At 30.9% G+C, this 19,446-nt stretch overlaps 2 protein-coding genes across 2 annotated transcripts in view; both read right to left on the bottom strand.

Moving 5' to 3' along the window:
• Positions 1 to 19,446, bottom strand: part of LOC123207320 (probable LRR receptor-like serine/threonine-protein kinase At1g53430) — an 83,156-nt gene that overhangs the window by 24,795 nt on the left and 38,915 nt on the right. The gene's annotated exons all lie outside the window — the stretch shown is intronic.
• LOC123207321 (probable LRR receptor-like serine/threonine-protein kinase At1g53430) lies at positions 3,599 to 11,715 on the bottom strand. The gene is made up of 25 exons (XM_044624684.1): positions 11,557 to 11,715; positions 11,263 to 11,412; positions 9,388 to 9,550; positions 8,983 to 9,054; positions 8,798 to 8,869; positions 8,544 to 8,615; positions 8,392 to 8,463; positions 8,216 to 8,287; positions 8,062 to 8,133; positions 7,893 to 7,964; positions 7,694 to 7,765; positions 7,520 to 7,591; positions 7,281 to 7,352; positions 7,113 to 7,178; positions 6,949 to 7,008; positions 6,776 to 6,814; positions 6,607 to 6,656; positions 6,141 to 6,508; positions 5,821 to 6,019; positions 5,597 to 5,737; positions 5,317 to 5,435; positions 5,019 to 5,229; positions 4,695 to 4,932; positions 4,468 to 4,618; positions 3,599 to 4,370 (listed from the first exon to the last, which is right to left on the bottom strand). The coding sequence occupies exons 2-25, from the start codon at positions 11,375 to 11,377 to the stop codon at positions 3,984 to 3,986; spliced, it is 3,027 nt and encodes a 1,008-aa protein (XP_044480619.1). The 5' UTR covers positions 11,378 to 11,412; positions 11,557 to 11,715; the 3' UTR covers positions 3,599 to 3,983.

Below are 19,446 nucleotides of genomic sequence, written 5' to 3'. Positions count from 1 at the left end.
AAAGAAAAAAAGATAAAGATTATATAAAGAGAGAAAAATTAAAAAAAAAGGCAATTCTACCTTTTTCCATCATCTTATCCACCTCTTCCAGAAAAGCAGCCTCCTTCATGCTTGTTTTCTTTATTTTTAGAAGGAAAGTGGATGATTTGAAGAATTTGAAAGAAAAGAAGAGAAAACACTTTTGGAGTTTTGGTAACCAAAAGGTCTCTTTCTTTTTCCCTTTTCCTATGTTTATATATATTGGATGCATGTTATATAAAAATGTTAGTGTGTTTTAGTGTTGATTTAAGGTGGTTTTGGTGATAAAGGAAGCAAAACAAAGAGGAGGGAGCCAACTTGTAAAGATTTAGCTTTAAACAAGGTAAGAGGTATTATCCTTGATATGTTTCATGTTTTATGCTTTTAGTTCCTTGGAGCTATGTTATAAATGATGAATTTGAGGTTGAGAAATGTTATTTTTCCATTTGGGGTATCTATGTGTGTGATTTTATTTATGGCAGAGAGTTGAATAATATTTACAGTTTTGCCACTGAATTCGTCCCATGTTTTGGCTGTCTTATCTGATGAATCATGAGTGCTATTATAGCTTGTTAGAAATCTATTTGAATCCTCTTTTCAATGACATATAACCTGTATAAATTAGAGACCGTTTGGACTGTTAAACTGCATGAACAAGACAAACTGTCTTACCAAATAAACAGTGAAGACAGTTTTTTGCCACTAAATTCATTCCACGTTTTGGCTGTCTTATCTGATGAATCATGAGTTCTGTTATAGCTTGTTGAAACGCTCTTTGAATCCTCTTTCCAATGATATATAACTTGTATGAATTAGAGATCGTTTGGACTGTTAAATATTGTATGAACCAAAAGAACTACTTTACCAAATAAATAGTGAAGACAAGTTTTTGCCACTAATTTCATCTCACATTTTGACTGCCTTATCTAATGAATTATGAGTGCTATTATAGCTTTTTGGAAAGCTCTTTGAATCCTCTTTTCAACGATATATAGCTTGTATGAAGTATAGACCGTTGGGACTGTTAAATTGTATGAAAAAGAAGGTTGTCCTACCGCATGAACAGTCTTGCAAACAGTATTTTCCAGTTTTTGGAAAGAAAGAAAAGGAGGAGAAAAAGGAAAGGAAGAAAGAAAGAAAGGAGAGAAAAAGAAAAGAAGAAGAAAAGAAAGAAAAGCAACAAAAAGAATTTGGGGCTCAACATTCAAGGGTCATCCTAAGAGTATAGTCTGGTAAGTTATGAATAATTTTAGATGGAAGCAAAATTAGTAATATATAATGCACGCATGCATGCTATGAACTATGAGGGGATACTTTACACTACACTACCCGCAATAGGGCATGTCTGGAGTAGAACACATCTGTAGTAGGATATAGACCCATAGTAGGTTCCGCTTGCAGTAGAACATACTTATAGTAGAACATAATTCAGATTCAAAAATGGGGTAGTGAGAGAAAAAAAGAGAGCTCGAGCTTAGAAAAGTGTCAAATCCCTATAGTCAGCTTTCAGAAAGTATCAAATAGACACCAGATGGGACAAAGTATAACCCAAATAATAAAGAATGAATTAGATTGTCCCTTCGATTTCTTATGGAGGTTATGATATGGGGTTGAGTCCCGAAAGTGAGTTAGAACAGAAAATGAGATAATTTACTTAATTCTTTCCCCTTACTGAGTGTTCTTATCTCTCACTTCCTTTTCTTTCATGATTGCAAGTACGGGTGATCGAGGTAGCTACGAGGCATAGTCAGGTCAGTGAAGATAGACCTAGGCTGGAGCTGGTTTCCTATGGTTTTTGTTACATACATATGATATTGTTGATTTTTGGCCTTATTCAGATAGTTGTATAATTGTATCTAGGGGTATGTATATGATTACTCCTTGATCTTAGATGTTTCAGATGAGTTTTCATATGAGATATATACATTTTATGTTTGCTTCTAGATTTTCAGTTTTCTTAAAATAATTTCTAAACACTTTTAGTAATGCGTTCATTTAAAATATTTAAAAAAAAAATAGACACTTTGGACATTAATTCATAACATTTCTCCTTCAGTGGGTAGTACTTTTTGGGAGGAATGTTATACAAGAACACCTCTTCCAAGCCTCAATGATAAAGAAAATTTGACCATTGGGCAATTTTACCTTTTCATAAATCTTTTCCCATAACAATTCAAGGAAGAAATTGATGTAAAAAACTTGAGAAAAAAAACTCTAAACTACTCTAAATTGATTAAGCTATCTTTCTTCCCGTCACTCTCTAAATTTATTATGTAACGTTTATTATTTAATTATCTTACATAACCTATTCAACCTTCCTTTAGGAGTTTACCTACCTTTCATTGAGAGCCAATAGACACATCAATTTGAATTATAAATTCTTATTACTTGTAATATATAGAAAATAAATAAATTTGAAATCGTAAATGATAAAATTTATTTATGATGATATGAAGGACATGCCAATGATAGATAATAAAAAGATCAATAAGGCTTCTTCTATTACAAATTTTGATTAGTAAACTTTTCTGACAATCTTTTCTTGAAGACTCTGCCAAAAAAAGCAATAAACCTCATAGTATGAGCTACATATATGCAATTCGTTAGGATTGAAACACTCGTGCGCAATCTAACGACAATCTTTATCATAAAAAGGATATTAAGTTTCAAAGAGAAAGGGGGAAGAAATATTTTTAAGGGTTTATAATTTAAACAACCAATCTTGATTAATTCAAAGAGGTCTCTGATGCTTCGAATGACCGTAAAATGGGATATCTCAGACTCATTAAATTGTTTAGAATGGAATGGTTCAACTTTAGCTTTTGACATCTTTTTTGGTGTCCTCTTTAATTTCCTTTTTCTCCGGTGCCAACGAAAAAAGGTGGTGCAACGAAGAGATGGAGATCTCTTCGTTACACCATTGTGAGATGAAGAGACATATTTTCATTGCACCATTGTGAGATGAAGAGACATCTCTTCATTGCTCTATGGACAAAGAGATGAAGATCTCTTCGTTGTACCACTATGAGACGAAAAAACATTTTTTCTTCATACCGTGGATGAAGAAATGAAGATCTCTTTATCACACCAGTGTTTACCGTTGGCTCAGGTGAAAGAGAACACTGAAAAGTGAAGTTCAAGAATAGGGAGAAACTATTGTTTTTAAAAGTTCTAAGAGGTAGCTGCAATTTAAAAAATATGGAACCCCCTAGGTTTGGGGGAAAAATGTTTTGAAAACTTTAAACGAAACGAAATTATTAGTTTTTAAAACTTACAGGAGAAAATTTAATAAATTTTATATCTTTTTAATGTTAATAGTAAAATAATGATTTTACTGTTATTGCTAACAAAAAATTTAACAATAGTTTAGTCATAAATAAGAGTTTGAGTTTTTCAACTATCATAGATGTGATTTTGAGATTGAACTAAAACTTAGATGAGAAATACTCCTTTGCCCAAAAAGAAAAAAGTGACAAAAAAAAGGAAAGAAAAGAAAATTTTGAATGTGTGTGTGTGCATATATATTCACCTTGAGAATAAGATAGTTTTGAAAGGGAGGAAAATATTAGAATTATGACACTTATCATCAATCCAACAGTAGCCTTTATTATAAAAACAACATCAAGTTTCAAAAAGGAAGGGGGAAAACATATTTTAGGTTTTGTAATTTGAACAACCAACCTTAACTGATTCATGGAGGTTTTCGACGCCTCGAATAGTCGAAGAATGAGATATCCCAAACTCCTCAAACTATCTAGAATGAGACACACCTAACTCCCCAAATTGTTCAATTTATCCTTTCAATCTTTTGATTAATAAAATAGTTTTATTTTATTGTGTATTTTATGTTTTGTTTTTGTTAAATAAGAGTTGGCTCCTAACACAATCCAACTCACCCTTCTTTACAGTTCTAAATAAAAATTTTTCGAAGCATCATTTCTCAAATTTCCACTGACTATTAAAGATTACTGAAGAAGCCTTCTTGATGAAGAATCCTCCTCTATAGACACGTCTTTGGTTTGGAGAGAAGTCGAGGAACCTGACCATGGTCCTTCATGACTACCATGAGAGAAGGTTGTGAAGTGGTTCTGGCTGTCCTGTGATATTATCTCTAATGCTTTGAACCTTGCATCATTGTTGTCAGTGTTGCGCTTAATGATAGGTGCCTCGACTGCACTTTTGCCTTCAAGCATGCTAACAACAGAAGACATGGATGGCCTGAGAGTGGGAGATGGATTGGTGCATAAAAGAGCAATGTTAAGCATGGTCATTGCCTCTTTTTTGGAGAATTTTGTACCAAGAGATGGATCCACAAGTTCAAGAAGGTTTCCTTGCTCTTGCAAGACCAATGCCTGCAATAAGAAAAGAATAGAAAAAATGTCAAAGCAAGAACTGCAATGTAACTTCATTAAATTGTATAGAGTGATGAATGTTGTTAATGTCAATTACCCAATCAAGAAGGTAAACAAACTCCTCCTTTGGCCTGTAATTAGTGTTGCTCTTGCCACTGACAATCTCCAAAGCAACAACTCCGAAGCTGTAAACATCTGCTTTATCGGTTAAATAGCCCCTCATTGCATATTCAGGTGCCATGTATCCTCTAGACAAGAAAAAGATATTGAAGCTAGATGAAAAAATTTTATTGATACTCCATTCAAAAGGAAAAAAAGACCTACATTGTTCCAGCTATACGAGTACTAATATGGGTGTTCTCTTCTTCGTCAAGCTTAGCTAAACCGAAGTCTGATATCTTCGCATTTAGATTCCTATCAAGCAACACATTGGTAGCCTTTATGTCTCTGTGAACAATTTTCAACCTCGATTCCTCATGCAGATATGCTAATCCCTTAGCAATACCTATGCATATGTTCATTCTTGTTTCCCAGTTCAGGTTGAGCAGTTGTTCTGGTTTACCTAGAATAGGAGAAAATATAAAAGTGTTCAGCCACAATTGATAGAAGTTAATTAAGAAGTATATGTAATGTTGATGATCTGATTACCAAAAAGTGCACGAGCAAGACTATTATTTTCCATGTACTCGTATATTAGCAACAACTCTTTTCCTTCGATACAACAGCCGTAAAGCTTCACAAGATTTGGGTGCTGCAGAGCAGATATCATGCCTATCTCGTTCACAAATTCACGATTTCCTTGCTTTGATTTGGAGGATAGCTGCTTCACAGCAATTACAGCACCATCGGCCAATGTTCCCTGGAAGTTTCAGAGACATGTAAACATGGTAATTCTTTGGCAATTGCCAGTCTTTCGAAACTCCCAAGTTATGACAACCATTTTTACCTTGTAAACAGGCCCAAATCCTCCTTCACCAATCTTATTAGCAGGATCAAAATTATTGGTAGCAGATTTAATTTGCCTTAGAGTGAAAATACCAGTTTGAAGATCAAGACCACGGAGTTCTGCAACAAGAAAGGAAATTAAAACTTTAGCCAACCATCACTGAAAAAGAGAAGCTTTAGCCAACCATCACTGAAAGGAAATTATTGTGGGCATATTAATGTCAGAATGAAGCAAAGATATTTTAACTACTGCAAACATAGTTTTGAATTATAAACATTACCTTTGTCTTCAGGGCCTTTGGCCCACAAGTAACCCAGCCTCCATAGAATGACCAACACCACCAGTACGAGAACTACGCAGGAAGCAAGTACGATGCCAACAATGGCTCCAACTGATAAACCCCCGGTGTCAACTTTGAAGTCTAAAAGTAGAAATTATAAAGAAGTCATAGGACAAGTTGGCAGGAAAAAATAGGGAAAATCCTTCTATAGGAGAAACCATTACTTGGTGTCACTGTAATTCCGGAAATAAGTGGCCCATAAACAGCTCTCTGAGGAAGGGCAGCAGTTCCTTTCCCTGTCCAGTATAAGTGGATCTCCAAAGTGCTACCAGTTACAGTGACATTATTAAATTCTTTCGTGATGCCTTTACCGGCAACTCCAGCTTCCTCCATAATGTTAAAGTCACTTAAAACCACCTCTCCCTGTGCCAAATTGAGATCATTAGAACTTTGCAAGATTAACCAAAATTTTAACATTCTTCTTCTTCTGAAAAGCTGAAGAAATCTTTAAGTATAAAACATTGAGTACTCGTTTTTCGTTTACCTGGATAGAAACATCAAATATTCGCTTTCCAAGACTACTGAACGTGTGATCATTCGTAAACATAATTTCAGCGAAGTGGAGTTTCACATTGTAACTGCCTTGTCGCATGCACAGGCCGAAATACCTGAGTGATTGCGGTGATAGGCGAGCAGTTTTGTAGATGTCTTCACCACTCACATTCAGACCACTCAGGTTCGATTCCAAGTAACCACGATTTTCATCGCCTGTAAAAATCCCAGTGCTGCTATAAGCCCACCGTGTTTCCACCGAAGAAAAGACTGATTGACCTTCTGTGTTTGAGTCATCTTCATAGGTATTGCCCCCAGAATCCAATGAACGTCCTCCACAATTAATAAACAAGGAATAGTCTGCAGGAACAAATTCTTCTGCTGTGAGTATAGCTAAGTTTAAATCAGGTGGGTATTGCAATTGGGTGAAAAAATAAAACTGACAAGTGTATACTTACGTGTGGCTTTTCCGGGGCAGGGAAGGTCCTTCATGAAGCACCAAGAACTTCTATGATTTGAAAATTTATTGAGTTAATCATTAATGTTTTAGTTTTTATATATACACAAGAAAGAAAGTTACAACCTTACTGATAACATAAAAAAGCAAAAGACAAAGAAAAAACTTACGAGTTGCTCACAGAGGATGGAAGAGTAGAGATTACATTCCTGTGAAGTGATAGAGGAAAGATTTAGATACAACAGAAGATATAATACAGAATTAATAGTAATAACTAAACATAAGAAGATCTGTACAGACATGGACAAATGATAAAAGTAACTGATATAGAAAAGTCTCTTACACTGTGCTCTGCTTACAACTAGCTGTAAATAGCTCTGAAAAATTGTTATAAGATAAATCCCTGCAATGCCGCAAAATCGATAAAAAAAATTTCTCAAAATGAATGAGCCATCATAATTGACATCCTGAAGTCTTGTGTCAGCAAGATAAATATGGCAAACTTACCACTTCTTGTTGTCAGTTAGTATCGAATTGTGAACTGCTCCAGTTAATGAGTTGTTGCCGAGGAAACTATGAAAAAACAAAGTATGCAGACCACTGATAAATTAGCAAAAGTACTACATGTTGAAGTGCTTATAGACAAGGAATCACTAAATATTCTAATTGACTTACACGGAATCTAGGGCATCCAAATTATGAAGTGATTCGGGAATTTGACCAGTCAACTGGTTGGAGCTCAAGTCTCTACAATAATAAAAAGGTGGACCATGCAATTATAAATAAGGTACAGTGTCTTCGAACAAATCTATCAACCGAAGAGCATTTTCTTATATACTGTTTCCTATCCAAATAAAAAGGTGCAGTTTCTAACATATATTGATCTATCAGCACAGAAAAGATTAGCAACTTACAGACGTTTTAACTTTGACATACTCCCAAGATATTTTGGGATTGTACCATTAAGCAAGCAATTTCTCAGTACCCTAGGTCACAGAAATAGAGTTGACCCATTGATAAGTTAATGCGATAAAAGATGAGCCAAATTGAATGTTGTATTGCAGTAAATTAAGTCAATGTCAACTCACAATCTATCCATATTTGTCATTTTCTGCAAATCTGGGATAGGCGAACCTGATCCTTTCAGATCAGAAATCCTTCTGAAAATGAAGACAAGCACCAGAAATTATCAACAATTCTATTATTAAAGTACTCTCTATTTATAACGACGAATAAGATTGCTAAACTGAATATTGTAGTCACCGTTACACGGGACCAAGTGCTTACAGTTCTTCTAAACTTGTCAACTGTGATATAGTGGAAGGAATAGGTCCCTCCAAGGAGCTTCCCTGCATATCACTGCAGTAGATTTAAATTGACTCAGAAAACTATTAAGTTCTAAACAATAGAAATTCGGTTTCTTAAAGAAGAAAAATTATTGAAGTAAAAAACTTACAGTCGGGTCATATTACTCCAATTTCCGATGAAATCAGGTATCCTTCCTGTCAGATTGGTTCCATCTACCCGACTGCAAAAGTGCATCAAGCTTTTTCATCAGGAAATTCTAAACACTAAAATTTCATATGTTTATGTCACACTAAATTACTTACAAATCTTGTAAGTTTGTCAGGTTGCCCAGTGATTTTGGTATTGATCCCGTAAAATTGTTTGAAGAAAGAAGACTGTAGAAGTACACAGTGGGTTAAAAATTGAACTGAAGCACCAACAGCAGTTGCCTGATTCTTCAGAAAAGGAATAAATTGGAAGATAAGGACAGAAGTCTTACAGTCTCCTTAAGGTCTTCACATTTCCAAGGGTTTCAGGAAGAGGTCCCTCAAATTCATTAGCTTCCAAGACCCTGAAATTGAAACACAGTTGACATTGATGTTTTAAGTAGCTCTTACTACATTTAAGCATGGAGTCTGATGAATAACTTACAACACCTCAAGTGAAGGAAAGTCACCAATTTCCTGTGGAAGTGAACCGCCAATACGATTTCCCAAAAGGGACCTGCAATGTACATAAAGTTATAAACCTACCAACAAGTTATCTAAATCATCAATAACTAAATAAATAATGAATTGGAAAAAGCACTCAAAGTCACAGTGAGAAAATGTAAGGAATTTCGGAAACCAGATAAACAAATGCAGAAGGGAACTCATTTAGAGTGGTAAAAGTTTGGAGCAACTTACAGAATGGTAAGATTTTGGAGCTGAGCCAGTCTTGCAGGGATTGTTCCATTAATATAGTTGCGGGTAAGATCGCTGTTTTGACAAAACCAACTTCACTTAGCCCTAAATTTTAGAGAACCATTTGATAAAATGTGCCGATATTGCACAAAGATATCGTAATGCAGAAAAAAGGAACACCCACTTACATTTCTCTCAAAAAAGTAAGATTAGCAAATTCTTCAGGAAAAACTCCAGCTAAATTTTGACTCTTCATATAGCTATCACAACAAAAATAACAAGGAAAGATATAAGTAGAAAGTAGCAAACAGAAAAAGCCCAGAACTTGACAGTGAAAATCAAAAGCATTAGAATTCCTAAGATAGGCCGCAACACTTCTAATTAATAAGAAATTAGTCAAAAAAAACTCAATATCTGCCGTCAAAAAAATGGATGTTACAAAGTACTAACTGGGCTGCTAAAATTCACTTTAAAATTATAATATCAGTCTCTGTTTTAAGTAAAATCAGAACTAACTGTAACGACAAGCTAAGTAAACACTATAACATAAATTGTGCATATACAGACAGTTGTTAAAGGGAAGAAGGTCATACAAAATAGTGACATGACAAACAGTATTGTTCTGATAACAATCACAGGTGATATTGCTTTTAGTTGAAGAATCATAGTTAGTCCATGCACTGTCACTGCAGGAAGTTGAGGATACACTTTTATTTTTGAGCTGCAGTTTCGAGAGTATTGCTTCGAGAGCACTCACTGTCACAGAGAAAAAACTCATTCATGAGCACTAGAACAAAATTGAATCAAGACTAAATCTAATCAGAAATGCTAAAGCAATCAGTTTCATATTCCACCATGTCAAGGATAATGCAAATGGTCAAAAGGTGAGTACTCTTTCAACACATTAATTTCATAAATGTTCACATGTCAATGAACAAGAATGAATGTGTGTCTCAGTCAAGCTTCATTAATTCCAGCCTCAGTTATTATAATAAAACTTTTGCTAGATTTGGTTACTACATACTGTATATACTTTTTGCCAACTAAAGAACTGTGTCAAAAAATGGCAAGTTTCTTCATGATCAGAGAAGAAATCAGTAATTTCACATGGGTTAGGAAGATCCCTAGTTATCAATCAGAGCTTTATTGTGTTTGGAAATTAGATAAAGGTCATATTCTTGCCATTACAGAAACATATCACAATCCCACTTGCAACTTGCAAGAAAGACAGAGAATAGGTTTTGTTTTTATTGTGGGAAATGAAAATTCTTGGATGATTAATGCATATCACAGAATCAAATTAATGTCTCCGATCTACACTGTTACCAAGTTTCTCACTGTGAACCCACACAGAATAAAATATTCATCAGGGCAAAGAAGGCAAGATTTGTTTGAATATTTCATCTCTTTGACATCAAAGTTTGCTTTCTTTCATTATCATACTAATAATGCCCACACAAATATTTAGTGGATTTATCTAAAAGCATTTTTATATATATTCAAAATATCTAAGTTTGCTTTCTTTCATTATCACGCTATTTATGGAGAGAAAATATTAGACAAAAATATTCAAAATGGTTTCTTGCACTAATTATTTTCCTAGAAAAGCAAAATTTTCCAATCCCGAAAATTTCTCACTAACCAAACCCCCAAAAATTGGAAAAAAAAAATAAAAAACAAATAGGAGAGAGATTTGACCGTGAACAATAATAATTCTGGTAAATGAATTATTGAGGTAGAAAGAGAGTTTTTCCTCCGTGGAATTTAAAAGAAAAGAAACTCAAAGCTTCCACCTTTTTTTTTTTTTTGGGTTTCATTTTTCAGTTTCTTGCCAACCAAACAGAACAATTTTGACAACAAACGTCGAAAAACAGAACAAAAACAATTAAAGAAGAAGATACCCGGAAACCAAAATCAATTAAAAAAAAGCATACTAAGAAACCAAAGTACAGGAAACTATTCTAATTGTTTTCTCACACACTGTGTTTTCCTGGAAAATTAGAACTTTCTAAAGGCTTATATTTTCTCGCCAACCAAACAAATCACAGGAAACTAAGAGAAACGATTTAACATCAAACAATCGATCATATTAGATTACTGAAAGAAAAAGAGATCATTTCTAGGTCGAATATAATTAAACAAATCTTTCGTTTTAATAACTTTCTTTAGATTATCTCCAACTGAGGAGAAGAGTTCTCACAGCAAATGCAAGAGACAGAACAAAAACACTCACAAAAGCATACCCAGAAACTAAAATCAGTTACTCCGAATCAAAATCAAGATCAAACTTAAAATTTATACACGAAATGAAGATATAAGACTACAAAATTCTTCTATCTGCTAATTCTAGGAAACCAAACAAAAAAAACGTACTTTCACAAGCATCACCAAGCAAACAGAGACAAAATCAAAATCAAACTTCACGTTTTCCCGGATAATAAGAACTGAGTTTGTTGCAGTGAACTTACCTTCTTCAGCAGGCAAAAGCTGAGCGTGAGATCCAAAGTTGACACAGCTGTTGAGAACCAAAAATCCCAAAACAAAAAGAGAAACAACCTCTGTCGTTAAAAGACCAAGCCTCATTTTTCTTCTGCAACAAAATTTATCTCCTCTCCCTCCTTCGGTCCTCAACGCAAACAGCAAAATGACAAGCAAATGAGAGAGAGAAGCGACACTTTTAACACAAAGAGAGTGAAGTGATTAAAAGAAAGAAGAAAGAATTTGAAGACAACATAAAAAAAAAGACTTGTTTTTGCTATTACCGCTAACTCCGAAGGCTTCTGTTATGCATGTAACCAACTCTAATTCTAAACTTCAAACTTGATGAGCAATTATTAAATTGAAACAGAGAAAGACAAGAACAGAAAAGATTACTTTTCAAATACGTTGTGAGATGGGCAGATGGGGGTTGATTGTTTTATTAATAATTACATTACTTTGCATGGAATTGAAGGGAGAAAGAAGGGTCAACAGTCAGCGCCGAGAAAATTGACCGTGCTGGATTGAACTATGAATTTAAACTATTGATTCGAATAATGAATTCTAACTGAATTTGAATTAAACTGAGTCAAACACTTTCTAACTTGAGTTCGGTTTGATTTAGAAAACAAGTCAAATTTTTCAACTCAAATTTGGCTTGAATTCAAATCATATGAATTCGAGTTTAACTAAACTATATCAAGTCAGCTTCTAAGACCAAATTGGCTCAGTTCAAATACAACTCTAAACTTGTTCCCCCCTCATCACTTCTTCGCTTCTTACCTATTTCTAAGATAAAATTTATATAAAATCTATTACATTAGGGTGTGTTTGGTTCGAAAAATGTATTATTATCGAAAATCAAATATTATCACAAAAATAAATCACACAAATTATTATTTTATATGATAAAAATTGATAGTTATAAATAATTATTACGTTTGGTTTGATCTAATAAAAATATCAAAATATTATTTTATTTAAAGGGATGTTTTCTTGGAGTAATCAAATATTACTCTAATAATCTATTTTTTATTATCAACATTACCTATTTGATTTGTCAGTAATAAAAAATTTTGATAATATTTTATTACCAATAATAATATAACAAGTAATATAAAAAATAATTCGATTACCATCTTCATTTTATATATTAAAAGATTATTGATTTTATTACAAATTTATTCTTAATTATTAATTATAAAATAACTAAAAATATTTTAAAATAATTATACCAATGATATTTAAGTAAAATAATAATTTAATATTATTTTATTATATTTAATTAAATATAATAATTATTTATATTTATAAATTTTTAATAAACATAAACTTAATTTATATTAATAAAATTTTAAGGTTATTTATGGTGATTTTTATTTTTAATAATAAAAATATTTTAATATTAATTAAAAATAAAAATATTATTATTTTAAAAATTATAAACAAAATTAAAATTATTATGATAATTTTTTATTATACTACAAAATAAACAAAGGATATTAATAATAAATGATAAATTGTCATTTTAATCTTTAAATATGGGGATTAAATTAAACTATCCCAGCAATAATGCAATCCGTACCGAGAAGGGCCACCAAGGGTACAGAAAGAAGACCGGAAAAAAGGAGAAAACGGAGAGAGCACGAATAGGAAAAGGGGATTCTGCTTAACCCCGTAGCAAGAATAAGAAGATATTTTGTGAATTCAATTCCATTAAAAATGTATGCCTACCACTTGATCTTGTTACATATGGTGGATTTTCTGCCACGTAGGCAAGTTGACAAAACGAATAGGAAAAGAGGATTCTCCTTAACCCCGTAGCAAGAATAAGAAGATATTTTGTGAATTCAATTCCATTAAAAATGTCTGCCTACCACTTGATCTTGTTACATATGGTGGATTTTCTGCCACGTAGGCAAGTTGACAAATTATGTGTGAATCCAAGAATATAAACATGCACTCTAAAGACCCTCTCCTTTCATTTGTATACACGTCTTTTTCTCAATTAATTATAGATTGTTCTTCTCCCTATATATCTTCTTCTTGTTTTCTTCTGCCTTTATCTCGTTCTACTTCTAAAATTTGTTTAATTGTATTTACAATAGAACTCAAAATATCATCATCTAAATGTAATGATAAGAAGATATTTTTTGCCTGTGGACTCAATTTCGTATTAAAAATTGAGTTTCCAAGAAAGGGTGGATATCAATTGAACTGAATTCAATTAGAATGATTATGCTATCCTTAAATAGGGGTGGATATGAATCAAAATAAATTTAAATATCCTTTAGTTTAAGTTTAATATGAATTTATCGAATCAATATTAATGATGATTAGAGTTCAGTTTGAATAAAAATGATTTAGTTTGAATTCCGTTGGAGTTTCACTCAAATGTATAGTTTAATCTATGGTTCGAATATGTACTTCAAATTCATGGTATGAATTCTAATTCATTATCAAAATGATGTCATTTAACAATTATTTAATCAAATTTGAACCGAATCGAGTTATCTACCTAGCTTGTGAACCAAACTGAATTGAATTCTTTCTAGCTTGAATTCGATTTGATTTCAAAACAAGAAGAATCTCCTAATTCAAACTCGATTCAAATTTAAACTAAACAAATTTGAACCAAACTAAATCAGACTGAATTGATTTTCCAATCTAAGTGGACTTTCAAACTCGAGCCAACCAGTTTGGGTTCAACACTACTTGTAAATGATGATTGGAATTTTTTATGGTACAAAAACTCAAAGAATTTATCTATTAAAATATCAATCTAATTTCATAAAACTTATTTTATCTTTCAATTTCAATTATTGTAAATGCAATTATTTTTACACTTTGACATCATCCATCCAAGGCTGGGAGATCTTGTTAACCTTGGAGATTTCATCAACCCTAGGTTAAAGATAATGATATTAGGTATAATGTCATTTTTATATTATAAAAATTTAAAGTACTTTAGATATTTCATCAACCCTAGTTTGAAGATAATGATAATTAGGTATTATGTCCATTTTTATATTATAAATATTTAAAGTTTAAAAAGTATGATAAATTTATATCCACGAACCCAAATAGTGACAAACTTTTCAATTTCCCTATTTTTATGTAGACTTGTGTAATTAATTATTCTTAAAAATAATTGTTTTGAAGTTGACCACACTCCTTCACAATTAATATAAGACTTTGATCAATTCAACGTGTTGAGAATATTAATTGGAATAAGTTTCAATTCAACGATTAAAGTAAGAAACAGTTGATAATAAAGTTCTCAGGTCAGGAGAACATTTGTGGCGGCTTTACCATGCATAAGTAAATAAATTTGATTGGATTAAAAAAATATTTATATAATATTTATTTATTTATTAATATTAATTTGTTTTAGTGGATGAAATCTAGCATAGGGTATCTTGTAGGAGCTGCTAGAAAAATCAAACCAAACAATAAAATTATGTGTATAATTTTATTTATAAATAATAATGTATCATCACATAATTAAGTGTTATTTTATCTTTAATTTTTAATTATTTAATCACATGATGATATGATATTATTTATGTACAAAGTTATACTCATAGCATTACTCCAAAGCAAAACGGATGGAATCGAATAAAAAATCAATTAATGGGTCTATCAATTATGATTTTGGTTTGTTTTTTTTTTCACTCTTGTTGACATTGTTGTCGTCATTGTCGCTTCTATAATCGTTGTTCACCGTTCAACATTTCAAAAGCTCACAAATCTTTCCAAATGATTTTGAAAGAGTGTCTAAAGAAAGCCAAACGCCAAAGAAAGGAAATGAATGAATTATTTCTTTCATTCTTTTCTTCAAAACGCAATTGAAAATATCAACTTACATGTCATGTTTTCATTCATCCTACGTGTCACATTTTCATTTGTCCTCCATATAATAAATAATTATTTATTCCATGACTTCTTTAATCCTTGTTGAATTACCAAAACACCCTCACATGTGTCACTATTACATTAGATGCTTTCTTTCACAACTCTTCCTAGTGGATTATTATGTAATTTAAATATTTAAAGGTTTATATTTATTTATTTTTTGTTATTTTGAGTATATATAATAATTTTTAAAAATAAATAGTATGAATAAAATAGTAATTTTATTTTTAATTTTTTTATTAATAGAATTTGATTTTAAATGGGAAAATATTATTTATACCAACTAAAGGTGGAAAAACATTTTTAAGCCAAACCTTGGGTGAGAAATTGAATTTACTCTACCCAAGGAGAATAATTATTATTAGCTCATATTATATATGCCTCGGATTGAATTCATTCTCGGACCTAAATTCATGTTTGGTTCAAATGAGTAAATGTGAGCTAAAACTATAGTTCAACAACTTGGCTAAAATGTGAGGATTTGTCAATGATCCATCTTCCAATATTATTGTTCATCCCTTTAGTGATACATTTCATCAACTCGAATGAATTCAAGCTAAATATTATAGATTTAACTTGAATTTACCTTTATTATTCTCTTTGAAAATGATGACTATATTAAAATTTTGCTCACTTACCAGGGTTAAAAATCCTTCACAGAAAGATATGACCGTTCTTTGATAATTCCTAAGCATAGTTTTTTTAAGAGTAAATTACATTTTCTCTAGCCCGAAAACACTTTTATGCTATTATACCACATAAATATCGAATTTGCATCCAAAATCAATATTTGTTTTTAAAAAGTTTAAAATATAAGATAAAATAATGAGTTTATCACCAATTAATTTTGAAAAAATAAAAAAAAACAACTTTTTTAAAATTATATAATTTTGATTAACTATTTGACTACCCTCATTTATATAAAATATTATATAATTTTTATATATTTTCTTGAAATTGTTAAAATTGTATGAATGATTGTTGCATATTTAATTTGTTCGATTAAAAAAAAAAACAAAAATGTGGTGAACAAATCCAATATTACCAATTAATCGATGATATTAGATACAGTTCAAAACAAAAAACCGAAGCTTCTAGTTCGGTTTTTTCCATTGCTTGTTGATCGGCTAACCAACCAAGAGAAACCCTAGCATCTTGGACCAATTTTAATTTTCAACTTATATAAAAAAAACTTGTCTTTTATTATCTTGTATTTATTAATAGTATTATCCTTCAATAATTGAGAAATTAAAAATATTTCATTATGACACACTAGTAAAAAGTTTAAACACTAAAATTATGTGTATACTTTTTACTTAACAATAAAGTAATATCTACAATTATCAATATTTTATAATATACAATATATATTATATAATACGATTCGATATAATATTATAATCACAATTACGACTTATCATTTAAGACTTCGATCAATTCAACATGTAGAGAGTATTATTAATTGGAACAAGTTTCAACATCTAAAGTAAGAAACAGTTAGCTCACACTCATTTTACCCTATGGAAAGGACAGTTCTAACATGAAAATTTATGGCGGCTTTACCATAAATAAATCAACGTCCCAAAAGAAGACGACACATCGGAGGAAAAGTGATTGAAAGGAAGAGAGAAGGCGGGAGGGAAGACGACTAATGACATGAGACAACGCATCATCGTCAGGGACAAGATGAAAAAACCTAAGAAAAAATAATCACTTTTCGAATATTAGGTGAAGAGAAAATTGTTAGAATTTTAAAAGTGAGGAGGAAAATATAATAAAATTTTAATTTTTAAATATTTTTAGTAAATAACGATTTTACATTTAATCTTAAGTGAGATTTTAAAAAAAAATTGACTCGTGTATAGTTATTTGAGTTTTTAAAAGGTTACGAATAGAGCGGTGAAAGTTTGGAATTAAATCAAACCTTGGGTGGGAAGAAATCTTTTGGCCTAATTTGTATTAGTGGATAAAATCTAGCATGTGGGAATATCGTAGGAGCTGCCAGAAAAATCAAACCAAAATGGATGAAATCGAATAAAAAACCAATTAATAGGTTTATTAATTCTGATTTCGGTTTGCGTTTATTTGTTTAAATTATAAAAAAATGTGAACTGTTTTAAATTTGACCAATTGGAAAGACAGTTGAGGATAATATAATGATATAAATGATTTATAGCTTGAAGATTGACAGCACAACATTGAAATAGAGTGAAGGAGATTACAGCAAAAATTCAAGGCGTGGGGCATTTTATATTGGAAAATTTTCTGCCTCCCAAACGCTTAAGCCAAGGAATTCCTTGCCCAATTGAATCTTCCAAGGCTTGCAATGAACGCAGCCCTCAATGCATTAAATGCATGCCTACAAATTTTTCCAAGTTGTGTTCCATGTGGTGGAAAAATCCAATGTGAACTTTGGTTAAGCAAGCATTTATCATTCGTGAGGAAGAAATGTACGTTCATGAAAAAGAAACGTTGTTCCATAAATCATTCAACGTTGAACAACCCCCGCTCTTAAAGTCGTTCTCAATTTTGTTAGTCTAAGATAAAAATGAACAATGAAGGGTGTAACGTCTCTGAAATTTTATAGTTGTTTTAGACAAGAATGATATTGTTCTAATGTTCATTCATCTTTCTACTAAGATTAAATCAAATTTGGTTTTAGAGAGTTAAAAAAAAAAAATACTAATTTAGGATAAATTCAAACATTCAATTTCAATGATGTTTTAAAGTTAAACTAATTTAAAAATAACAATAGTAAACTACTCTCTAGTCATATCTAGTTCTCTCTTATAATTCTCCTTCTCCAAAATCTTCTTGTGTGAGTAAAGATTTTTTTTGTCAATTTTTATTTTTGAGTGTACTATTTATTTGACAAGTTGCAAAGTTTGATTAATTATTTTACGATCCTCAATTGTATAAAATATTGTATATTTTTTTTTATATTTTCTTGAAATTGTTAAAGTTGTACGAATGATTGTTGCATATTTAAGTTTTTCAATAAAAAAAACAAAAATGTTGTTAACAAGTCTAATATTACCAATTAATCAACGATATTAGATACGGTTCGAAACAAAAAAACCTAAACTTCCAGTTTGGTTTTTTTGTTACTTGTGGACCGGGTAACCAACCATGGGCAACCCTAGCATCTTGGACCGGTTTTAATTTTCAACTTATATCAATAAAAATTGTCTTTTATTATAGGAAAATTAAAATAATTACCCCTTTTTTGGGGGTAATATAAAATTTACCCCAAATTTTGGAGTTTAAACAAAAATACCCTCATATTAAAGTATTTAAAAAAAATACCCCAAATATCTCCATAAATACCAAAACTACCCTTCTAAATTAAATTATTATTTTATTTAAGCGTAATAAACAAATTTACCCCTAATGTAGGGGTTTAAACAAAAATACCCTTAATTTAAGGCATTTAAACAAAAATACCCCAAAATAATATCAAAACTACATTTCCTCTATTTTTATATAAACCACATATCTTCCTTCATTTTTAACATATCTAAGAGAGATTTCTGAAGAGAGAAAAGAAGTTCATATTCAGGATTTCGGACGAGAAGAGAAAAGTTCGTTATTTCGAGGTATTTATCCTTACTATTACTTCAATCGTTATTATTTTATTAATAATGTAATTATATGTGATATTTTATATAATAAATTATAGTTGTGTGTAATAAGTAAAATAATAAAAATTAAATAGGTTATGTTGTAAATATTATAGTAGTATAGGATAACATGATATTACTTTAATCGTTATTATTTTATTAATAATGCAATTATATGTAATATTTTATAAAATAAATTATAGTTGTGTGTAATAAGTAAAATAATAAAAATTAGATAGGTTATGTTGTAAATATTATAGTAATATAGGAAAACATGATATTTATTAATAAAGGGTGTTAGAGGATAGTTTTGAATAGATAATATTAGAAGGTAAAATGATATTTTATAATGAAGAGTGTTAGAGATATGTTAGATAATATTTAGGAAAACATGATATTATACAATGTAAAGGTAAAGTGATATTTTCACAAATTAGTATAACATTAATTAAAATATTTAAATAGTCACATTATATAATTGAATTATGGAATAGGTATAATTGTGTAATAGACATCTGTAAATAGTATTTTCAGTCATATTATTTATGTTGATTATATATTTTATTGTATGATTAATCTAAATTGCTGGGTATGCTTCAATTAGATATGGAGAAAAATGGATAGAAAAGGATGACAATG

Source organism: Mangifera indica, unplaced genomic scaffold, assembly GCF_011075055.1.
Source record: "Mangifera indica cultivar Alphonso unplaced genomic scaffold, CATAS_Mindica_2.1 Un_0071, whole genome shotgun sequence".
In the NCBI taxonomy this organism is placed as follows: domain Eukaryota; kingdom Viridiplantae; phylum Streptophyta; class Magnoliopsida; order Sapindales; family Anacardiaceae; genus Mangifera; species Mangifera indica.
The sequence above is the reverse complement of the archived record's forward strand: the minus strand, read 5'-3'. Positions and strand labels throughout refer to the sequence as shown.

What these genes read in the sequence shown, in the direction of transcription:
- LOC123207321 (XM_044624684.1), bottom strand. Translation starts at nt 11,377, where the DNA reads ATGAGGCTTGGTCTTTTAACGACAGAGGTTGTTTCTCTTTTTGTTTTG. An exon ending in CTAACTGACAACAAGAAGTG is followed by an intron (nt 7,009 to 7,112) that starts GTAAGTTTGCCA and finishes GCGGCATTGCAG; the next exon opens with GGATTTATCTTATAACAATT. An exon ending in GATTTGGGCCTGTTTACAAG is followed by an intron (nt 5,230 to 5,316) that starts GTAAAAATGGTT and finishes TGAAACTTCCAG; the next exon opens with GGAACATTGGCCGATGGTGC.